The following is a 22,500-nucleotide window of genomic DNA, read 5'->3' as shown; positions in this document are numbered from 1 at the left end:
ACGAGGACGTGTAAGGATCTGAGCGACTGTGACAAAGGAAAGAATAGTGATGTGTAGACTGCGGGTCTGATCACCTCCAGAGGTCTTGTCAGGTGGTCCTGGTATGAAGTGGTTAGTAATGACCAAAAGTATCCAAGTAAAGATGACTGGGACAGGGACATGGGGGTCCCAAGGGTCATGGATGTGGGGGAGGGGGAAGGCCCGTCTGGTCTGATCCTACAGAAGAGCTGCTGTAGAGAAAACTGCTGAAAAATCTCCTGCTGTCTATGATACAAATATGTCCGATAGATCCAAGCGTCCATGTGACCCCTGTCCCCCACCGGAAGGGTCTACAACAGGCATCAGAACTGGAGCAATGGAAGAAGGCGCCCGGTCTGATGGATGATGTTCTCCATCATGTGGACAGTCGTGTGCGTCACAGGGATATAGGGTCTGGTCTTGGAGGGGTTCACCTCAGAGGGATATAGGGTCTGGGCCATGGAGGGGGCTCACCTCACAGGGATATAGGGTCTGGGCCGTGGTGGGGGCTCCCCTCACAGGGTTATAGGGTCTGGGCCTTGGTGGGGGCTCACCTCACAGGGATATAGGGTCTGGTCTTGGAGGGGTTCACCTCACAGGGATATAGGGTCTGGGCCATGGAGGGGGCTCACCTCACAGGGATATAGGGTCTGGGCCGTGGTGGGGGCTCACCTCACAGGGATATAGGGTCTGGGCCTTGGTGGGGGCTCACCTCACAGGGATATAGGGTCTGGGTCTTGGTGGGGGGCTTACCTCACAGGGATATAGGGTCTGGTCTTGGTGGGGGGTTCACCTCACAGGAATATAGGGTCTGGTCTTGGAGGGGGCTCACCTCACAGGGATATAGGGTCTGGTCTTGGTGGGGGGTTCACCTCACAGGGATATAGGGTCTGGTCTTGGAGGGGGCTCACCTCACAGGGATATAGGGTCTGGTCTTGGAGGGGGACTCACCTCAGAGGGATATAGGGTCTGGGTCTTGGAGGGGGACTCACCTCACAGGGATATAGGGTCTGGGCCTTGGTGGGGGCTCACCTCACAGGGATATAGGGTCTGGGTCTTGGTGGGGGGCTTACCTCACAGGGATATAGGGTCTGGTCTTGGTGGGGGGTTCACCTCACAGGGATATAGGGTCTGGTCTTGGAGGGGGCTCACCTCACAGGGATATAGGGTCTGGTCTTGGAGGGGGACTCACCTCAGAGGGATATAGGGTCTGGGTCTTGGAGGGGGACTCACCTCACAGGGATATAGGGTCTGGTCTTGGTGGGGTTCACCTCACAGGGATATAGGGTCTGGTCTTGGTGGGGTTCACCTCACAGGGATATAGGGTCTGGGCCGTGGTGGGGTTCACCTCACAGGGATATAGGGTCTGGTCTTGGAGGGGGCTCACCTCACAGGGATATAGGGTCTGGTCTTGGAGGGGGTTCACCTCACAGGGATATAGGGTCTGGTCTTGGAGGGGGTTCACCTCACAGGGATATAGGGTCTGGTCTTGGAGGGGGCTCACCTCACAGGGATATAGGGTATGGGCCTTGGAGGGGGCTCACCTCACAGGGATATAGGGTCTGGATCTTGGAGGGGGCTCACCTCACAGGGATATAGGGTCTGGATCTTGGAGGGGGCTCACCTCACAGGGATATAGGGTCTGGATCTTGGAGGGGGCTCACCTCACAGGGATATAGGGTCTGGATCTTGGAGGGGGCTCACCTCATAGGGATATAGGGTCTGGTCTTGGAGGGGTTCCCCTCACAGGGATATAGGGTCTGGGCCTTGATTTCTCAGAGTACAAGGGACTGGGGGTTTTTAAGGTTAAGGGACGACACAATATTAGACCGGGGGTTTCTAAGGTTATGGCTGATGGTTGTATAACCTGCGCTGTATGACCTCCTTATACCCTATATACTGCCTGGGGATGGAAACAGTCGCTATTACGTGACTGTGAGATCTGACTACACCCAGGGTTTATCTGTCGTCTGTAAACAAGAAGCTGCATCAACCTGGCGTACACAGGTCTGTACAGGAGCTGTATACACAAAAGGATGTGAATGTATGAAGACCATGTGCACATTAAGTGGACCCGTACTTATATATAGGTGACATTGTTCATCTCCGCTCACCGGTCCCGGATCCCACAATGAACGTATTGTACTCTATATAATGGCTCCGGACCAGTCGTGTCACGGGATACTTAATCCTCTGTACACAGCATTTTCATAAGGTCCTCAGCTGCATGTAAATGAAGCGGGGAACAGTCTATTGCTACACGGTCATTTCCATAGAATTTCCTAGTAAGATGACCGCTTCTGAGTAATGGACTTGGAAAGACGCCCGGTAAATGTTAAACTTCAGGTAAAATAATACAGAGGGTTTCTGTGCAAAAGTAGTGATGAAATAGGTTCATGACCTCGTAGCGGATAATGCAAGATGAAGCGGGCCAGCTGTCAGTTCTCGTATCCGACAGCTGTCTCTAAACAGACGTTGCAAAACTACAATTCCCAGCATGCCCGGACAGCCGCTGGCTGTCCGGGCATGCTGGGAGTTGTAGTTTTGCAACAGCTGGAGGGCCACAGTTTGGAGACCACTGGCCTATGGACGTCAAGGTTGACCATACTTTACCTGCACAGACGTCTCCCCCCTATATAGTCCCCCCCTCCCCCCAATAAGCATGCATGGTATCTCCAGTATTCATGGCTGACCAGAGATGAGGACCGACCCCATAAAAATTTAGGTTGCACAAATTTCTGTGACTGCATATGCATCCGATATACTGGGGCTATTTTCGTGCACGCGCATGAATTTCAGGAAACCTCATGCCAATGAATGGGACAATTGCAGAAAAACGCTACAATGTGTGAATATATCCTTATATATATTTTTTTTATATTGTTGATCAATTGCAAAATCAAAAAGTTTTTTATAAAAAATTAAAATTTATATATAAACACATTATTTTTTTTAAATAGTAATATTTAAGTTAATATTAATAATGAATAATATTAATTAATATTATTACGGCTACTCATATATACCATAATATATATATATATATACATACATACACACATACATACGGTATATATATATATATATATATATATATATATATATATATATATATATATATATATATATATATTTATTGTATGGTAAATTTGAGTAGCCGTAATAATATTAATTAATATTATTCATTATGTTTTAAATATTACTATTAATTAATATTATTATATTTATTGATATATCTAATTTGCATTATCTTGTAATACCATTTTTATTGGACTAACAGAATATTGTCTCTACAAAATAAAATAAAAAAGGTATTACAAGCTACTGCAAAATATTTTGATTTGCATCTATATATATATATATTCTTTTTTTTAATATAAATATAATAATAATTAATAGTAATAATATTTAAGACAATGAATAATAATATTAATTAATATTACGGCTACTCAAATTTACTAAAATATATATACACACACACATTTTATTTTTTATATATATATGTATATATGTATATATGTATATATGTATATATGTATATATGTATATATGTATATATGTATATATGTATATACCGTATATACTCGAGTATAAGCCGACCCGAGTATAAGCTGAGGCCCCTAATTTCAACCCAAAATCCCAGGAAAACTTATTGACTCGAGTATAAGCCTAGGGTGGGAAATACATCATCCCCCCCCTGTCATCATCCAGACCCATCATTAACATCCTCATCATCATCACCTGTCATCATCCCCTTGTCATCATCCCACACCCCCCCCTTCATCCTCCCCTTGTCATCATCCCCACCCCCCTTCATCATCCCCTTGTCATCATCCCACACCCCCCCTTCATCATCATCATCATCATCATCCCCTTGTCATCATCCTCTTGTCATCATCCGCCCTCAGTGGTCTTCAACCTGCGGACCTCCAGAGGTTTCAAAACTACAACTCCCAGCAAGCCCGGGCAGCCATCGGCTGTCCGGGCTTGCTGGGAGTTGTAGTTTTGAAACCTCCGGAGGTCCGCAGGTTGAAGACCACTGCGGCCTTCGACATCATCCAGCCCCCTCTCACCCCCCTTTAGTTCTGTACAGTACTCACCTCCGCTCGGCGCTGGTCCGGTGCTGCAGGGCTGTCCGGAGAGGAGGTGGTCCGGTGGGATAGTGGTTCCGGGCTGCTATCTTCACTGGGGGCGCCTCTTCTCCGCGCTTCGGGCCCAGAATAGAGGCGTTGCCTGGACGATGACGCAGAAGTACGTTGGCAATGAACGTACTTCTGCGTCGTTGTCAAGGCAACGTGACTATTCTGGGGCCGGGCCCGAAGCGCTTAGAAGAGGCCTCCCCGGTGAAGATAGCAGCCTGGAACCACTATCCCACCGGACGACCTCCTCACCGGACAGCCCTGCAGCACCGGACCAGCGCCGAGCGGAGGTGAGTACTGTACAGAACTAAAGGGGGTGAGAGGGGGCTGGATGATGTCGAAGGCCGCAGTGGTCTTCAACCTGCGGACCTCCGGAGGTTTCAAAACTACAACTCCCAGCAAGCCCGGACAGCCGATGGCTGCCCGGGCTTGCTGGGAGTTGTAGTTTTGAAACCTCTGGAGGTCCGCAGGTTGAAGACCACTGCGGGTGGAGAGTTCACTCGAGTATAAGCCGAGGGGGGTGTTTTCAGCACGAAAAATCGTGCTGAAAAACTCGGCTTATACTCGAGTATATACGGTAGTTTATTCTTTGATCCATTTCCTATGGATTTTTCTATGGTTAGTTATTTGCTGCCACCTTGTGGCCTTTTTTTGGTAATGCACATGTTTCTCTCTCCTGAAAGCTATGACTCATTTCCTTTGTATGTAGCCACACCCCTGCTTAGGGCATCACTTCCTGTGTCATGGCTGCCTGCATCTGCCACATGTATCAGGGACTCATGTATTCTCCATGCTAAACTAAGGAAAGTATCATCCTTTGACCGCATAATCCTGAAATCCATTCATTCTGCTGTATTCCTGTTTGACGTACAGAATAAACCATCTTGTGGATGAAAACAGTATTGGCGAGTTCAGCGATCTGATCAGGATTGTCCGCAGTGGTTATATCTGCTTATTCAGGCCAGGCATAGAGGTCTTACAAGGGATGGATCGCTATCACAACAATCTGAATCAGAATAGTCAAAAAGATGCGTAGAATTCCTCCAGCCTGCCGTGTATACGTGTGCGCCTAATCTGCAATCAGACAAAATGGGGTACAGCGCCCCCTGGTGCATTAAAAGACAAACCTGTTAGGTGTATAGAATGTGAATTCAACGCACACCTATAGGGGTTGTGTTTCCACATACACAACAATAATGGTAGTGTCCGCAGCCGGCCGGTCAAGTACAGTGGTCCCTCAAGTTACAATATTAATCGGTTCTGGGACGACCATTGTATGTTGAAACCATTGTATGTTGAGACCAGAACTCTATGGAAACCTGGTAATTGGTTCTAAAGGCACCAAAATGTCATCCAAAAAATAGGAAAAAAGTGATGATTAAAGAAAAATAAGTAGATAACTAATATAGATAAAGCAAATCCTTACATATAAAAGTAAGAAAGATCTGCTGGGAGCTGTAAATCACTGTCTATGTCAGTGTTTCTCAAGCAGGGAGCCTCCAGCTGTTGCAAAACTACAACTCCCAGCATGCCCGGACAGCCAAAGGCTGTCCAGGCATGCTGGGAGCTGTAGTTTTGCAACAGCTGGGGGCACCCTGCTTGGGAAACACTGGTCTATGTAGAGGACAGGAGCTTCTTCGGGGTCCTGTACAGAACACGTAATGTCCTAAAAAAGTAACATGGAGTTGCCCTCACCTGGTATCCAAAGGAGCATGTAATACCTCCCTGTACTGTAGGGGGCGCTACCAGACACCAGTCAGTGCATACGCTTCAGTAATACAGGGGTTTTACCAGTCGGTTCTTTCGGCCATTGACACGTTTCACAGATCTTTGTAGCATTTGTATGTTGAGTCTGGTTTCAACTTACAATGGTCCAGAAAAGACCATTGTATGTTGAAACTATTGTATGTTGAGGCCATTGTAAGTTGAGGGATCACTGTATAGTGATGAAACGGATAGCTTCGAAGAGGAACACCGGTCTCAGTGTGGCGCTGGACACAGATGGTATACACGAGTGGATAAAAGCAAGGTAGTTTATTCTCCCATCATGCAACGCGTTTCACTGCAACAGCAGCTTCATCAGGCATGATGCCTGATGAAGCTGCTGTTGCAGGGAAACGCGTTGCATGATGGGAGAATAAACTACCTTGCTTTTATCCACTCGTGTATACCATCTGTGTCCAGCGCCACACTGAGACCGGCGTTCCTCTTCGAAGCTATCCGTTTAATCTGCAATCAAGCTCAGTGCCATCCGCCATCTTGTGAAGCACATGGTCGCACAAGCTGACTACAAGTCACGTGAATGTTGAAAACCGTTTCTCTACATTGAACTGTGTCACCTCAGCTGGCTAAGCTGCTGTTTGTCTTCTTAAAGGGGTACTTCGGCCCCTAAGACATCTTATCCCCTATCCAAAGGATAGGGAATAAGATGTCTGACCGCGGGGGTCCCGCTGGGTGCCGACCAGGGGGCCGGAGTATCGTGACGTCACGACTCCGCCCCAGTGTGACGTCGGCACCCGGCAGTTTGTAAGGCAGCGCGGCGTGCAAGATTGCGGGGGTCCGCAGCGGCGGGACAACCGCGGTCAGTCTTCTTATCCACTATCCTTTGGATAGGGGATAAGATGTCTTAAGGCCGGAGTACCCTTTTAAAGAGACAGTACTTTTTTTTCGCAAAACAGTAAAAAATGTCTATACAAGGCTCTGAACACTGTTTTATGGCCGAACCAACACAGATACATCATGCCATCAAACTGGCAGCCGTACAGGGAACAGATCCGGCAGATATTACCGAACAGAGTGTTAGACCCAAACATACAAAATACTGACACAGAAACTCAGGGAAAACTATGAAGCCATTAAAGAGGAGTTCTCCAGTAATCTGCCAGACCTCTGGGACACAACCTCACACTGCATGTCCGTTTTGCCAAACTTTAATGATCAACCGGCTGAATTAAGAGACTCTAAATCGCCTATTTGCTGCGTATAAACACTACCAGCGGCTGTCTGTAAAATACTTTGCTTTCTTGCAGGACTAATATAGAGGATTCTTCAGCAGAACTGACTAGGACCAATGCACTGAACCAACAAAGGGACCTCACAGCGCAAAATGCTAAGCTTAAGGCAGAACTCCGCATTTCTCAACTGTTGGGGACCAGATCTCACAGATCCACATCAACCAAGAGCACTGCACTTTCTTCTAGATCCTCTCGCTCCAGAAATTCAACATTAAAGGGGTACTCCATCGCTTAATCATCTTATCCCCTATCCAAAGGATAGGGGATAAGATGCCTGATCACGGGGGTCCCGCCACTGGGGACCCCCGTGATCTTGCACGCCGCACCCCGTCTATTATCAGTCCCCGGAGCGTGTTCGCTCCGGGTCTGATTACCGGCGACCACAGGGCCGATGCCTTCACCCCCGTGTGATGTCACGCCCCCTCCCATAGGCTTGCATTGAGGGAGGCGGAGCATGACGTCACACGGGGCGGAGCCCTGACATCACACACCGGCGGCCCCGTGATCGACGGTAATCAGACCCGGAGCGAACATGCTCCAGGGACTGATTATAAACGGGGTGCGGCGTGCAAGATCACGGGGGTCCCCAGTGGCGGGACCCCCGCAATCCGTCATCTTATCCCCTATCCTTTGGATAGGGGATAAGATGTCTAAGCGCCGGAGTACCCCTTTAAGAGACAAGCTAATTGATGTTGGCGCTGATGCAGAAGTAAAAAATGCGCAAGGCTCTTTTACCAGAAAGCAGGCAGAGGTAGAAGCACCCAAGGCAGCTCGCCACGCTGAGATGGTAGCTCAGCAAGCAGAGGTAGAAGCACTCAAGGTAGTTCAGCAAGCAGAGGTAGAAACACGCAAGGTAGCTCAGCAAGCAGAGGTAGAAGCGGTAGCTCAAAAAGCAGGGGCAGATTCCCAAATAAAGATTCTGCAAATGGAAGGGGAGGAAGCAATTTCCTTGGCAAGATTGAAAGTCCTTGAACAAGCAATGGGACTAAGCACTATTTCAGACTCTCTTATCCCAGCAGAACTGGCAGATCCAGTTGAACGCACCAGTGAATATCTACTAAAGTATAACATTTGCAAAGATACAGAGTCATCTCCTGTACCTCCTACTAACAACACTGTTCTGACTCTCAACACGACCTCTCAACGCCACATGCCTGAGCCTCTTCAAGTCTGCAACATAAGTATTTCTATACAGAAAACGTCAACTCCGGCCAATAACAACGCGACTTCCGGTGACAGTCACGGCCATCACAAGCCTTAGAGACTGCACCACAGTTAAACGCTCATGCTACATCATCTTACCCTGGTAAACCTCACCCTACATCACCAGAGAACTTTCACACCCGAGGGGTTCCACAAGTTACTTTGGTACCAAAGAGTGAGAAATCAGCTTGGAATGACTTTGCCAGATATATGGTGCGCCGTGCGCTCATTAACACAAGCCTCTCAAGGTTTGACGATTGTGCAGAGAGCTACAGGGCCTGGAGATCAACCTTTAAAGGACAACTGTAGTGGAACACTTTTATATATGCCCGTGCCCGGGGCCTCAAAAATAAACAAAATAAACTCATACATACCTTCCTACGAGCCCCCATTGGTCCGGCACAGGCCTCACGGTCCTGCAGTTTTGACGTCATTCCACTTCCTGGGGACGGGGACGCCGCAGAGCCGTCAGCGTATCACCGGCCGCAGCGATGTCCCGCCCCCCCCAGTCGGTGATAGGCTGAGCCCACTGTCATGTAAGAAGCCGGCCAGAGCTCCTTACATGACTCAGCCTATCACAGGCCGGGCGGGACATCGCTGCAGCCAGTGATACGCCGACGGCTCTGCGGCGTCCCCGTCCCCAGGAAGTGGAATGACGTTAGCACTGCCGGACCGTGAGGCCTGTACCGGACCAACGGGGGCTCGTAGGAAGGTATGTATGAGTTTATTTTGTTTATTTTTGAGGCCCGGGCATATATAAAAGTGTTCCACTACAGTTGTCCTTTAAGGCTGCTATTGCTGATCTCAACCTTACTAGAAGGAAGAACTTGATTTGCTCATAAAGTGGCTGGGACCAGAATCTGCAGATCGTGTTAAAAGACTGAGAACAGTACCCGTTGACCACCAAAATGCAGGTCTGGGTAAGACTTGAGCAAACCTATGGTTGCTCTGAAGCCATAGAAAGCGCTCTATTCAAGAGACTGCAAGACTTCCCAAAAAACAAAGACTATGGCAAGCTGTAAAATCTAAGTGACCCCCTCATAGAGCTAGAGTTGGCAAAGACAGATCCATGTCTACCTGGACACCGCTCATGGCGTCAACCCAGTGGTGTCTAAACTTCCATACGGCCTACAAGAGAAATCCTCAAAGTACAAAGGAGACTATAACCTATCTTTTCCTCCATTCTCACACTTTTGCAGGTTCATTAGTGATCACGCTTGGATGAGAAATGACCCCAGCTTCAGCGAACCCAACTTGCCTGCGTCATCCTCCTCATCATCAAGGTATGATAACACAGCACCTAAGCATAGAGACTTTAAGAAAGCAATATCTGTCAAGAGGACAGACATCTCACCCTCCACTACCTCCCCTAGTGATCAGGGCGTTGTGGATGACAAAGAAAAAGACCCTAATCGCCAGTGTCCTATTCACAAGAAACCTCCCCCTCTTAAGAAATGTCCTGGGCCTAGAGCAAAGACTTTACAAGAGCGCAGGGAAATTCTCCAGAAACTTGGAATATACCGTATTTTTCGCCGTATAAGACGCTCTTTTTCTTCCCCAAAAATGGGCGAATACACACATCGCGGCGGTCCCTGCGGCCATCAACGGCCGGGTCCCACAGCTAATACAGTCAAAGCTGACCGCCGCGTCTGAAGCGAAAGTGACACTAACCCGGCTGCACCAGGAGGGACCTTACCTGCCTCCTCGGTGTCTGCTCCTGGGATCCCCTGCATGGCCGCTCTCTCCTTCATCGTCATCACTTTGTTGCGCACGCCGCCCCGTCATCCAATAGGAGTGGCGTGCGTAGCGACGTGATTGCGGCGACGGAGAGCGAGGATACCCGGCAGCAGAGATGTTCCGGAGCGACGGGGACACCCCAGGGACGCGGCGACAGCGATGGAGGGCGACATCCAGGGCAGCGGTGACGGGTCCGGAGCGGCCGGGACACCTGAGTATTACCTCCTATACCAGTGGTCTTCAACCTGCGGACCTCCAGATGTTGCAAAACCAACTCCTATCCCTGCTATTGGGCCTCAAAAGCGATGACCAATAGCAGATCGGTGGGCAGGGGGTTTACTTTCGTTTTCCCCGTTCTGCCCACCCACAATAGGAGGGGCAGATCGGGGAAATGACCGGAGCCGAAGTCCACTTACCCGTCGGCGATGGCAGCGGGTGGCCGCAGGCGGCAGAAGAGGACGGCTATGCGGCTCCCTGGATCGTACGGAAGCCGGTAAGTTGCCTAGCAACATCTGGAGGGCTACAGTCTGAGACCACTATACGGTGGTCTCTAACATGTAGCCCTCCTGATATTGCAAAACTACAACTCCCAGCATGCCCAGACAGCTGCTTGGGCATTCTGGGAGTTGTAGTTTTGCAACAGCTGGAGTGCCACAGTTTGGAGATCACTTTGCAGGGATCTCTATACTGTAACACTCTAGATCTTGCAAAACTACAACTCCCAGCATGCCCACATACCAGTTTGCTGTCTGGGCATGCTGGGATTTGTCGTTTTTCAACATCTGGAGGACCACAGTTTGGAGATCACTGTGCAGTGGTCTCTAAACTATAGCCCTCCAGATGTTGCAAAACTGCAAATCCCAGCATGCCCAAACAGCAAACAGCTGTCTCGGCATGCTGGGAGTTGTAGTTGCGTACCTCCAGCTGTTGCATAACTACATCTCCCAGCATGCCCTTAGGTGATCAGTACATGCTGGGGGTTGAAGTTTTGCAACAGCTGGAGGCACATTGGTTGGAAAATACTGAGTTAGGTAACAGAACCTAACTGAAGGTTTTCCAACCAGTGTGCCTCCAGCTGTTGCAAGAGTACAACTCCCAGCATGCACGGTCTGTCAGTACATGCTGGGAGTTGTAGTTTTGAAACAGCTGGAGGTTTGCCCCCCCATGTGAACGTACAGGGTACATTCACACGGACAGGTTTACAGTAAGTTTCCTGCTTCACGTTTGGGCTGCGGCAAATTTTTCGCCGCAGTGCAAACTCCTAGCGGGAAACTTACCGTAACACGTCAGTGTGAATGTACCCTAAAAACACTACACTACACTAACACATAATAAAGGGTAAAACACTACATATACACCCCCTTACACTGTCCCCCCCAATAAAAATTTAAAACGTATTGTACGGCAGTGTTTCCAAAACGGAGCCTCCCAGCATTTCCGGACAGCCACTGACTGGCAACAGCTGGAGGCACCCTGTTTGGGAATCACTGGGGTAGAATAGCCCTATGTCCACCCCCATGCAATCCTCAATTTAGTCCTCAAATGCACATGGCGCTCTCTCACTTCGGAGCCCTGTCGTATTTCAAGGAAAACGTTTAGGGCCATATATTTACGTACTCGGGAGAAATTGCACTACAAATTTTGGGGGCTTTTTCTCCTTTTACCCCTTATGAAAAGGAAAAGTTGGGGTCTACACCAGCCTGTTAGTGTAAAAAAATTAAAATTTTTACACTAACATGCTTTTGTGGCCCCATACTTTATATTTTCACAAGCGGTAAAAGCAAATAAAAAAAAAGACATCCAAAATTTGTAACGCAATTTCTCCTGAATACGGAAATACCCCATATGTGGGCGTAAAATGCTCTGCGGGCGCATAACAAGGCTCAGGAGTGAGAGCGCACTATGTACATTTGAGGCCTAAATTGGTGATTTGCACAGGGGTGGCTGATTTTACAGCAGTTCTGACATAAACTCATAAAAATAAATACCGACATGTGACCCCATTTTGGAAACTACACCCCTCACGGAACATAACAAGGGGTATAGTGAGCCTGAACACCCCACAGGTGTTTGAAGAATTTTCATTAAATTTGGATGAGAAAATGAAAAAAAAATAAAAAATAATTCTCACTAAAATGCTGGTGTTACCCTAAATTTTTCATTTTCACAAGGGAAAATAGGAAAAAAGCCCACCAAAATTCATAACCCCATTTCTTCTGAGTAAGAACATACCCCATATGTGGATGTAAAGTGCTTAGCGGGCGAACTACAATGCTCAGAAGAGAAGGAGCGCCATTGGGATTTTGGAGAGAGAATGTGTCTGAAATTGAAGGCCACGTGTGTTTACAAAGCCCCCATAGTGCCAGAACAATGGACCCCCCCCCACATGTGACCCCATTTTGGAAACTACACCCCTCATGTAATGTAATAAGGGGTACAGTGAGCATTTACGCCCCACAGGGGTTTGACAGATTTTTGGAACAGTCGTCTGTGAAAATGAAAAATGTAATTTTTCATTTGCACAGCCCACTATTCCAAAGATCTGTCAAACGCCAGTGGGGTGTAAATACTCACTGCACCACTTATTAAATTCTGTGAGGGGTGTAGTTTCCAAAATGGGGTCACATGTTGGGGGTCCACTGTTCCGGCACCACGCAGGGCTTTGTAAACACACATGGCCCCTGACTCCCATTCCAAACAAATTCACTCTCCGAAAGCTCAATGGCGCTCCTTCTCTTCTGAGCATTGTAGTTCGCCCGAGGGGTGTAGTTTCCAAAATAGTATGCCATGTGTTTTTTTTTTTGCTGTCCTGGCACCATAGGGGCTTCCTAAATGCAACATGCCCCCCCAAAAACCATTTCAGAAAAACTAACTCTCCAAAATCCCAGTGTCTCTCCTTCCCTTCTGAGCCCTCTACAGCGCCCGCCAAACACTTTACATAGACATATGAGGTATATGCTTACTCAAGAGAAATTGGGTTACAAATTTTAGGAAGATTTTTCTCCTTTTACCCCTTGTAAAAATTCAAAAATTGGTTCTACAAGAAAATGCGAGTGTAAAAAATGAAGATTGTGAATTTTCTCCTTCACTTTGCTGCTATTCCTGTGAAACACCTAAAGGGTTAACACACTTTCTGAATGTCATTTTGAATACTTTGGGGGTGCAGTTTTTATAATGAGGTAATTTATGGGGTATTTCTAATATGAAGGTCCTTCAAATCCACTTCCAACCTGAACTGGTCGCTGAAACATTCTGATTTTGAAAATGTTGTGAAAAAGTGGAAAATTGCTGCTGAACTTTGAAGCCTCTGGTGTCTTCCAAAAGTAAAAACATCTCAACTTTATGATGGAAACATAAATCAGACATATTGTATATGTGAATCAATATAAAATGTATTTAGAAGGTCTATTTTCCTTACAAGCAGAGAGCTTCAAAGTTAGAAAAATGCTAAATTTTCAATTTTGAAATGATGCAAGTATCGACACAATTTTACCACTAATGTAAAGTAGAATATGTCACGAAAAAACAATCTCGGAATCAGAATGAAAGGTAAAAGTTATTAATGCTTAAAGTGACAATGGTAAGATGTGCAAAAAACGCTCCGGTCCTTAAGGCCAAAATGGGCCTTGTCCTTAAGGGGTTAAAGGGGTACTCCGGTGGAAAACAGTTTTTTTTATTTATTTATTTTTTTTATCAACTGGTGCCAGAAAGTTAAAAAGATTTGTAAATTACCTCTATTAAAAAATCTTAATCCTTCCAGTACTTATTAGCTGCTAAATACTACAGAGGAAATACTTTTCTTTTTGGAACACAGAGCTCTCTGCTGACATCATGAACACAGTGCTCTCTGCTGACATCATGAACACAGTGCTCTCTGCTGACATCTCTGTCCATTTTAGGAACTGTCCAGAGTAGGAGAAAATTCCCATAGAAAACATTTGCTGCTCTGGACAGTTCCTAAAATGGACAGAGATGTCAGCAGAGAGCACTGTGCTCGTGATGTCAGCAGAGAGCTCTGTGTTCCAAAAAGAAAAAAATTTCCTCTGTAGTATTTGTCAGCTAATAAGTACTGGAAGGATTAAGATTTTTTAATAGAGGTAATTTACAAATCGGTTTTACTTTCTGCACCAGTTGATTTAAAAAAATAAATAAATAAAAAAATAAAAAAAAAAGATTTCCACCGGAGTACCCCTTTAACGACAATGGACGTAAATGGACGTCATGGTGACGTGGTACTTAACGCACCTTTACGTACATGTCACAATTATATTCACAAAAATAAAGTAATAATACATTTTTAGAGAAAGTGAGAAATGAGAAAGTTATAGGTGGTCACAAGAGGGCAATTTCAAACATACTAATTTTGTTAAAATGGTTTGAGATTTTTTTTTCAATCGATACAATTATAGAAAAGCATTTAACATGGAGAACATTTTAATCGTATTGACCCACAGAATAAAGAAAACGTCATTTTTACCAGAAAGTGTACAGCATGAAAACAAAACCTTCCAAAATTTGCTAAATTGCGGTTTTCTTTTCAGTTTTCCCACATAAATAATATTTGTTTGGTTGCGCCGTACATTTTATGGTAAAATATGTGATGTAATTACAAAGTACAATTGGTGACGCAAAAAACAAGCCCTCATATGGGTCTGTGGATGGAAATATAAAAGAGTTATGATTTTTAGAAGGCGAGGAGGAAAAAAACGAAAATGCAAAAATAAAATTCGTCTGGTCCTTAAAGAAGAACTACGGGATTGAAAAATGTATCCCCTATCCTAAGGATAGGGGGTAAGTTTCAGATCGCGGGTGGTCCGACCGCTGGGGCCCCCAGCGATCTCCCGTACGGGGCCCCGGCTCTCTTGTTAGAGTGGGCGTGTTCACCACGGCATGAAGCAGCGGCCGACACTCCCCCTCCATACACTGCTATGGGAGAGCCGGAAATTGCCGAAGGCAGCGCGTCGGCTCTCCCATAGCAGTAAATGGAGGGCGCGTGTCAGCCGCCGCCTCGTGCGGTGGTCGACACACGCTCTCTATGCAGAGAGCCGGGGCCCCGTACGGGAGATCGCAGGGGGCCCCAGCGGTCGGACCCCCCGCGATCTGAAACTTATCCCCTATCCTTAGGATAGGGGATAAAATGTTAAATCCCGTAGTTCTCCTTTAAAGGCCAAAATGGGCCTGGTCCTTAAGGGGTTAAAAGATATCCAGTGCTGAAAAACTTATCCTGTATCCTAAGGATAGGGGATAAGTTTCAGATCGCAGGGGGTCCGACCGCTGGGGCCCCACGAGATCTCCTGTACGGGGCCCCGGCAGCCCGCGGGAAGGGGGCGTGTTCACCACCGCAGGAAGCGGCAGCTGACACGCCCCCTCAATACAACTCTATGGCAGAGCCGGAGCGCTGCCTTCGGCAATCTCCGGCTCTGCCATAGTGCAGTATTGAGGGGGAGTGTCAGCTGCTGCCCCCGTGATCTGAAACTTATCCCCAATTCTTAGGATAGGGGATACGTTTTTTCAGCACTGGACTACCCCTTTAATGCAAAACCTATTTGCATAGTTGACAAAGTAATAAATCTTTCCCTGCAGTAGAGATTAGTCAGTAAAAGCAGGAAAAGATAATGATGGGCAGGCATGCCAAAAATCTTCATGACAGAAGCCTGACCCGCAATTAAAAATCTGCCGTTTTGTGCACGCAGCTCCTATGCAAGCCTATGCAGATCTATAGTTACAGCTACAAAACAAATGCGGTATAGTCTGATCCCATTTGAGCTGCATTCATTAGGCAGCTAATGAAGGAGTAGGGCAGTGTTTCCCAACCAGGATGCCTCCAGCTGTTGCAAAACTACATCTCCCAGCATGCCCGGACAGCCGAAGGCTGTCCGGGCATGCTGGGAGTTGTAGTTTTGCAACAGCTGGAGGCACCCTGGTTGGGAAACACTGAAGTAGGGGTGGGATCAGACTAATCAGGGTTTGTTTGTAGTCTGTAACCATGGAGACACAAGTCTGCGCATAAACTGTAGACACAAAAACAATAGCAGATTTTTAACCCCTTAATTATGCAGCGATTTTTAGTTTCCTGCGTTTTCATCTTCTCCTTCAGCAGTTAAGGTGATCGGGACCACGCGATTGCCCTGCGGTGGTCCCGATCACCCATGGCAACCAGTGTTGCCGGCTTTAGGTCCATCAGGTATCAGCTTTAATCGCGGGATCTAAAGGGTTAATTAGCCTCGCAGCGGCAATCGTACCCACACGTCCTGGGGAGGGAAGGGGTTAAGGAAAACTTTTCAAAGCCGCTTCCTTTTCGAATTTGGTAGGAAAATAAAAACATTTGGTTGGAAAACTGTTCTTCTGCTGCAATGGATTTAAAAAAAAACAGTTAATTTCTTTAAAAAAACAAAAACACAAAAAAAAAAAAAAACCCTGTCCTCAGGTTGTGTGAGGTATGGCTGCCCAATTTCAGTGAAAAGAATGGAGTCAAGGTGAAATACCACACACAACCTGAGAACAATAGTAGCACTGTTTACTGTGTGTGTGTTTTTTTTATAGAAGAAATTAGCTCTGTTTTTCTATTGCTGGCTAACCCTTATCGGTCACATTATAATTGGGATAACCCTTTGAATTTTTATTTTCTGTTGATTTTGAATGTATGTTTTACAAACTCGAAGCAGGACCTGCCTGCTCAGCCAATCACTGGCCGCAGCGGTGTCCTGTCTCGCCCAGTGATTGGATGAGCTGGCAGGTCCTGCATCGAGTGCAATATCTAAGGAGCAGGAAGCAGAAGAGATCAGGGACTGGAAGGAGCTGAAGGGGAGACCATCCAGCCGTAGCAGTGTATTAACATTTGCAACGCTGGATAAATCCCTTTAAAAAAAAAAAGTGTTAGAAAAACAGAGCTAATTTCTTCCAAAAAAAAAGCACCAATATTGTCCTCAGGCAGTGTGTGGCATCGCAGCTCAGTTCTATTGAAGTGAATTGAGCCAAGTTATAATACCACACACACAACTTGAGTACAGGCGTGGTGCTGTTTTTGGAAGAAATTAGCTCTGTTTTTCTATCCCGGGATAACCCCTTTGAGGTCATCAGACAGGCTGGGATAGGTGTCCAAATTCTGTTTGAATAGGGGCACCCATTCACTTAAAGGGGTACTCCGCTGGTCAGCGTTTGGAACAAACTGTTCCGAACGCTGGAGCTTGTGACGTCATAGCCCCGCACCCTCACAACTCCACGCCCCGCCCCCTCAATGCAAATCTATGGGAGGGGGCGTGACAGACATCACGCCCCCTCCCATAGATTTCCATTGAGGGGGTGGTGCGTGACGTCATGAAGGGGCGGGGCTACGACATCACGAGCTGCCGGTGCCAGCTTTCGGAACAGTTTGTTCCAAGCGCTGACCAGCGGAGTACCCCTTTAAAAGGCTAACATGTGATACGACATTTCTCTAAGGGTACGTTCACACTGAACATTTCCACCTTGACCTCTGTGCAGCAGGACCTGTGCAGCGTGCATTGACGGCAATGCAGTCCAAATGGAATTCTGCCTAAAGGATTGTTAATTCCTTCGTCAGAAATTCAGCAATGGGAGGCTGCTGCAAAGCAGATTCCGCACCCGGAATTTTCAAGCGGGAATCCTGGGCGGATATTCTTAGTGTGAACTGGTCCTTATGGCAGCGGGAAATGCGGAAAGGACAAAATCACTTACTTCGTGGCTGGACCTTCGAGGGCAAAGAGCATCAATTTCATCAAAAAAGATGACGCAGGGGGAGGAGTTTGAGGCTCGCTGGAAGACCTGGCGCACGGCGCGTTCACTTTCACCAACGTACTGAAAGAAGAAAAGATTCATTATTGAATGTGTGAAGACCACTGGAACTTAAAAGGGGGGTGTCCCCTATAGGAACTGATCTGCACACCTCTTCCACATTAATCTTTCTAATATACTTCTTGAAGGGGTACTCCCGTGGAAATTTTTTTTTAATTATTTTTATCAACTGGTGCCAGAAAGTTAAACAGATTTGTAAATTAGTAAAACAATAGGAAACGTAGGTGCACTCACCGCAGAGTCAAGACTGTCGCATCTCTGTGTCCGGTGTCGGGTAGCCGGGTCACGGCATTCGGCTCTGGTGTCTTGTGGCGCTCAGAGCCTCTGAGCGCCACAAGACAACAGCGCCGAATGCTGTGACCCGGCTACCCGATACCGAGATGTGACAGTCTTAACTCTGCGGTGAGTGCACCTACGTTTCCTATTGTTGTACTAGTTGATACTTCATATCTTGTACGTGCACCCTGCAGGAGACTGGTATCGGAGGTCACCGCGGACCTTGCCTGCAGACGCCATTAGGCGATATTGTTCCCCATGTGTGCTCTCCCTGCACCTCTACCTTGATATTTTACACATTTGTAAATTACTTCTATTAAAAAAACCTGAATCCTTCCAGTACTTATTAGCTGCTGAATACTACAGAGGAAATTCTTTTCTTTTTGGAACACAGAGCTCTCTGCTGACATCATGACCACAGTGCTCTCTGCTGACATCTCTGCCCACTGGAACTGACCAGAGCAGCATATGTTTGCTATGGGTATTTTATCCTACTCTGGACAGTTCCTACAATGGACAGAGATGTCAGCAGAGAGCACTGTGCTCGTGATGTCAGCAGAGAGCTCTGTGTTCCAAAAAGAAAATAAATTCCTCTGTAGTATTCAGCAGCTAATACGTACTGGAAGGATTAAGATTTTTTAATAGAAGTAATTTACAAATCTGTTTAACTGTCTGGCACCAGTTGATATAAAAAAAATAAAAAAAAATAAAGTTTTCCACCGGAGTACCCCTTTAAAGTCCTTTTAGGTCACTTTATACCGTATATGCCGGCGTATAAGACGACCCCTGACTTTTACAGTTAAAATATAGAGTTTGGGATATACTCGCCATATAAGACTACCCCTCCTACCGCGATGTACGGTACCTTGTAGTTCCCCCCACATTAGGTAGGCATCATGTTCCCCCACAATAGTAGGCAGCTCCCCCACAATAGGTCGGGAGTTACCCCACATTAGTAGGCAACTCCCCCACATTTGTAGGCAGCTCCCCCCACATTAGGTCAGCATTTCCCCCACATTTGTGGTCAGCATTTCCCCCACATTTGTGGTCAGCATTTCCCCCACATTTGTGGTCAGCATCCCCCACATTTGTAGGCAGCTCCCCCCACATTTGTAGGCAGCTCCCCCCACATTTGTAGGCAGCTCCCCCCACATTTGTAGGCAGCTCCCCCCACATTTGTAGGCAGCTCCCCCCACATTTGTAGGCAGCTCCCCCCACATTTGTAGGCAGCTCCCCCCACATTAGGTCAGCAGTTTCCCCACAATGGTAGGCAGCTCCCCCCACATTAGGTCAGCAGTTTCCCCACAATATTAGGCAGCTCCCCCCACATTAGATTGGCAGCTCCCCCCAACAGACATACAGCTTCCAGCCATATACAGTGTATGGCTGCAGGCTGTATGTCTGTATGCTGCCCCCACAGTGTTCCGATCACCGCTCCTCCGGCCCGGGTCACCATCTACTGCTATGGCCTATGGACCATAGCAGTAGGTGACGGGACCGGAGGAGCGGTGACCGGATCAGTTACTCACCAGGCCTCGGTCGGCGCGCGTCCTCCTGGTCCTGCGCTCCTCTGCCTCTATGGTTGTACGCACAGGAAGTCACTGACGTCCCGTGCATACAACCATAGAGACGGAGGACCGGACCGCAGGAGGATGCCGGGGAATGGTAAGTGATCGGCGGACATCCTTATGTCCCAAAAACATTTTTCGTGACACAGGGATGTCAGGTATAGGAATACCTATGATTATCTGCCCGGGCCGGCTCCCGTGTGTGGCTGCAGGCGGGGGCCCGGCCAGAGCAAGTAAAAACTAATACTGTATACTAAAAACCAGGGGGCCTCTAGCTGTTGTGAAACTACAACTCCCAGCACGGCAAAGGGCATGCTGGGAGTTGTAGTTTTACAACAGCTGGAGGCCCCCTGGTTTTTAGTATTAGTTTTTACCTGCTCTGGCCGGGCCCCCGCCTGCAGCCACACACGGGAGCCGGCCCGGGCAGATAATCAGAAGTTTTCCTATCCCGGACCTCAGTACCCGGCGCATAAGACTACCCCCGACTTTTCAGAAGAAAATTCGGGGTTAAAAAGTCATCTTATATGCCGGGATATACGGTACATTGTATAATTTTTAGGTTTTCACCATATAACAGGACATCCCCTTTTTCTATGCTCAGGGCATATGAGAGCAACAAACAAACAGAGGGGAACAGGGGGTCCCGAATGGGGTCCGTCTAATAGCCAAAATGAAGAGGTGCTGGTAGGAGTGACTCTATAATACATGGCGGACATTTATTGGCATAGGTAAACCTAAAATATATCTGCCCTGATATAGGAACCATGGGGGGGGGGGGGGGGAGATTTATCAAAACCCGTCCAGAGGAAAAGATGCTGAGTTGCCCATAGCAACCAATCAGATCGCTTCTTTCATTTTCACAGGCCTTGTCAGAAATGAAAGAAGCGATCTGATTGGTTGCTATGGGCAACACAGCAACTTTTCCTCCGGACAAGCTGGGAAGTTAATGGATGATATATAACAATGATCCACACATATCCACATGTCCTACCCACCCTTTTCGTGCGTACAGAATATCTCACGCCTTATATCTAATCACATGTGATCCGCACCGTCAACGCGACAACCGCTGCCAGGAGCCGCGGTCTCCGCCCAACTCACCATGTTCAGGAGTTCAGGCCCCTTCACCGAGATAAAGTTCAGTCCCGATTCGTTCGCTACCGCCTGCAAGGCAAGAGATCAGTGTTTGGACAGGACGACTTATTTACCCTCATCCTGGTACAGACTGGCGCGACGCGAAAGGCACCCGCCATGTGCGACGACAGTTGTTGCTATCAAAGCCGTCACCCGCATCCAGCCACAACAACAACAACGTGCACAATACAGCTGTAGGCACCAGAGAGCGCAAAAAAAAAAAAAAAAAGGCACGCACTCAATATATACCGTTTTGTGCACACAGCTCATAGGCAGAACTAGGTGTCTCCATGGTTACAGACTACATGAAATACCCTGTGTAGTCAGATGCTACGGTCTTGTAACACTTCCATCTGAGGACAGGTGAATGTAAGCAGTGGGTAGGAGTAACACGACGGTCAGACTACACAGAATTTGTTTGTAGTCTGTTACCATGGAGACACAAGCACATACCTATAGGCCCAGTGGTCTCCAAATTGCGGCCCTCCAGATGTTGCAAAACTACAACTCCCAGCACGCCCGGACAGCCGTTGGCTGTCCGGGCGTGCTGGGAGTTGTAGTTTTGCAACATCTGGAGGGCGGCAGTTTGGAGACCACTGATCTAAGCAGAGAGCTTTTTATACCTTAGCAAGTAATGTTTTGCCGCAGCCTGGGGGTCCCGCTAGTAAGACGCCTGCCGGAGCCATGAGGCCGAGGGCCTTAAACTGCTCCGGATTCCTCACTGGTGCCTGAAGCGAGAAGAAGAAGAGAATAAAGCATTACAGACGGTCTTCATGTCTACTACATGTGAACAACACCCCCAACAATGGGCAGCTAGTGCATGCAATGTGCCCAATAAATTGGGTTAATTCAGGAATAGAGAAACAGAGCTAATTTCTTCTATAAAAAAATGTAATTAAAAAATAAGCAACACTACAGTCCTCACTCAGGTTGTGTGTGCTATTAAAACTTAGCTCCAATCACTTTAGTGGGACTGAGCTGCCATACCACACACAACCTGAGAAACGGGGTGGTGCTGTTTTTGGAAGAAATTAGCTTTTTTTTTTCCTGATTAAGATAGATGGATAGACACATTTATATATATATATATTATATATATATATATATATATTATATATATAAAAATATATATAAATATATATATATATAAATATATATATATATATATATATATAACTCAACGTGTATGTATGTGTGTATGTTCCACAAAAACTTCCAAACGGCTAAAGATATTAAAATGAAACTTAGGATAGGGGATTTACCCCTTACTCACCCCCATTTGCCAGGGGCGGGGTTTATATTTAAAGTCCCATACAAGTCTATGGGAAATATATATTACTGCATAACTTCCAAACGGCTGGAGATATTTCCATAATACTTGGCCACGTTACTTATATGTCCACTTAAAATATAGGATAGTTAATTTAACCCTTAACTACCCCCATTTGTGAGGGTCGGGGTTTTCGTTTAAAGTCCCATGCAAATCTACGGGAAATGTATGTTCCCACATAACTTCTGTACGGCTGGAGAGATTTCAATACCTGGTGCACATATTATGGGATAGGAGGTCGGGAGAGGAGGTCGGGATAGGAGGTCGGG

At 47.0% G+C, this 22,500-nt stretch overlaps 1 protein-coding gene across 3 annotated transcripts in view; it reads right to left on the bottom strand.

Annotated features, from left to right (window-relative positions):
• NVL (nuclear VCP like) overlaps nucleotides 1-22,500 on the bottom strand; it is a 102,768-nt gene that overhangs the window by 22,657 nt on the left and 57,611 nt on the right. For all 3 annotated transcript variants that reach the window (XR_008891728.1, XM_056568464.1, XM_056568463.1), the window contains exons 15-17: nucleotides 21,525-21,629; nucleotides 20,869-20,931; nucleotides 17,807-17,926 (exon numbers count right to left, since the gene is read on the bottom strand). Coding sequence is in view for 2 of the 3 variants with exons in the window: in XM_056568464.1 (XP_056424439.1) it covers nucleotides 17,807-17,926; nucleotides 20,869-20,931; nucleotides 21,525-21,629 (288 nt within the window). In the remaining variant the exon portion in view is untranslated. The remainder of the gene's footprint in view (nucleotides 1-17,806; nucleotides 17,927-20,868; nucleotides 20,932-21,524; nucleotides 21,630-22,500) is intronic.

Source organism: Hyla sarda, chromosome 3, assembly GCF_029499605.1.
Source record: "Hyla sarda isolate aHylSar1 chromosome 3, aHylSar1.hap1, whole genome shotgun sequence".
In the NCBI taxonomy this organism is placed as follows: domain Eukaryota; kingdom Metazoa; phylum Chordata; class Amphibia; order Anura; family Hylidae; genus Hyla; species Hyla sarda.
Note: the sequence above shows the minus strand (reverse complement) of the source record. Positions and strands in the feature narration are given on the sequence as shown.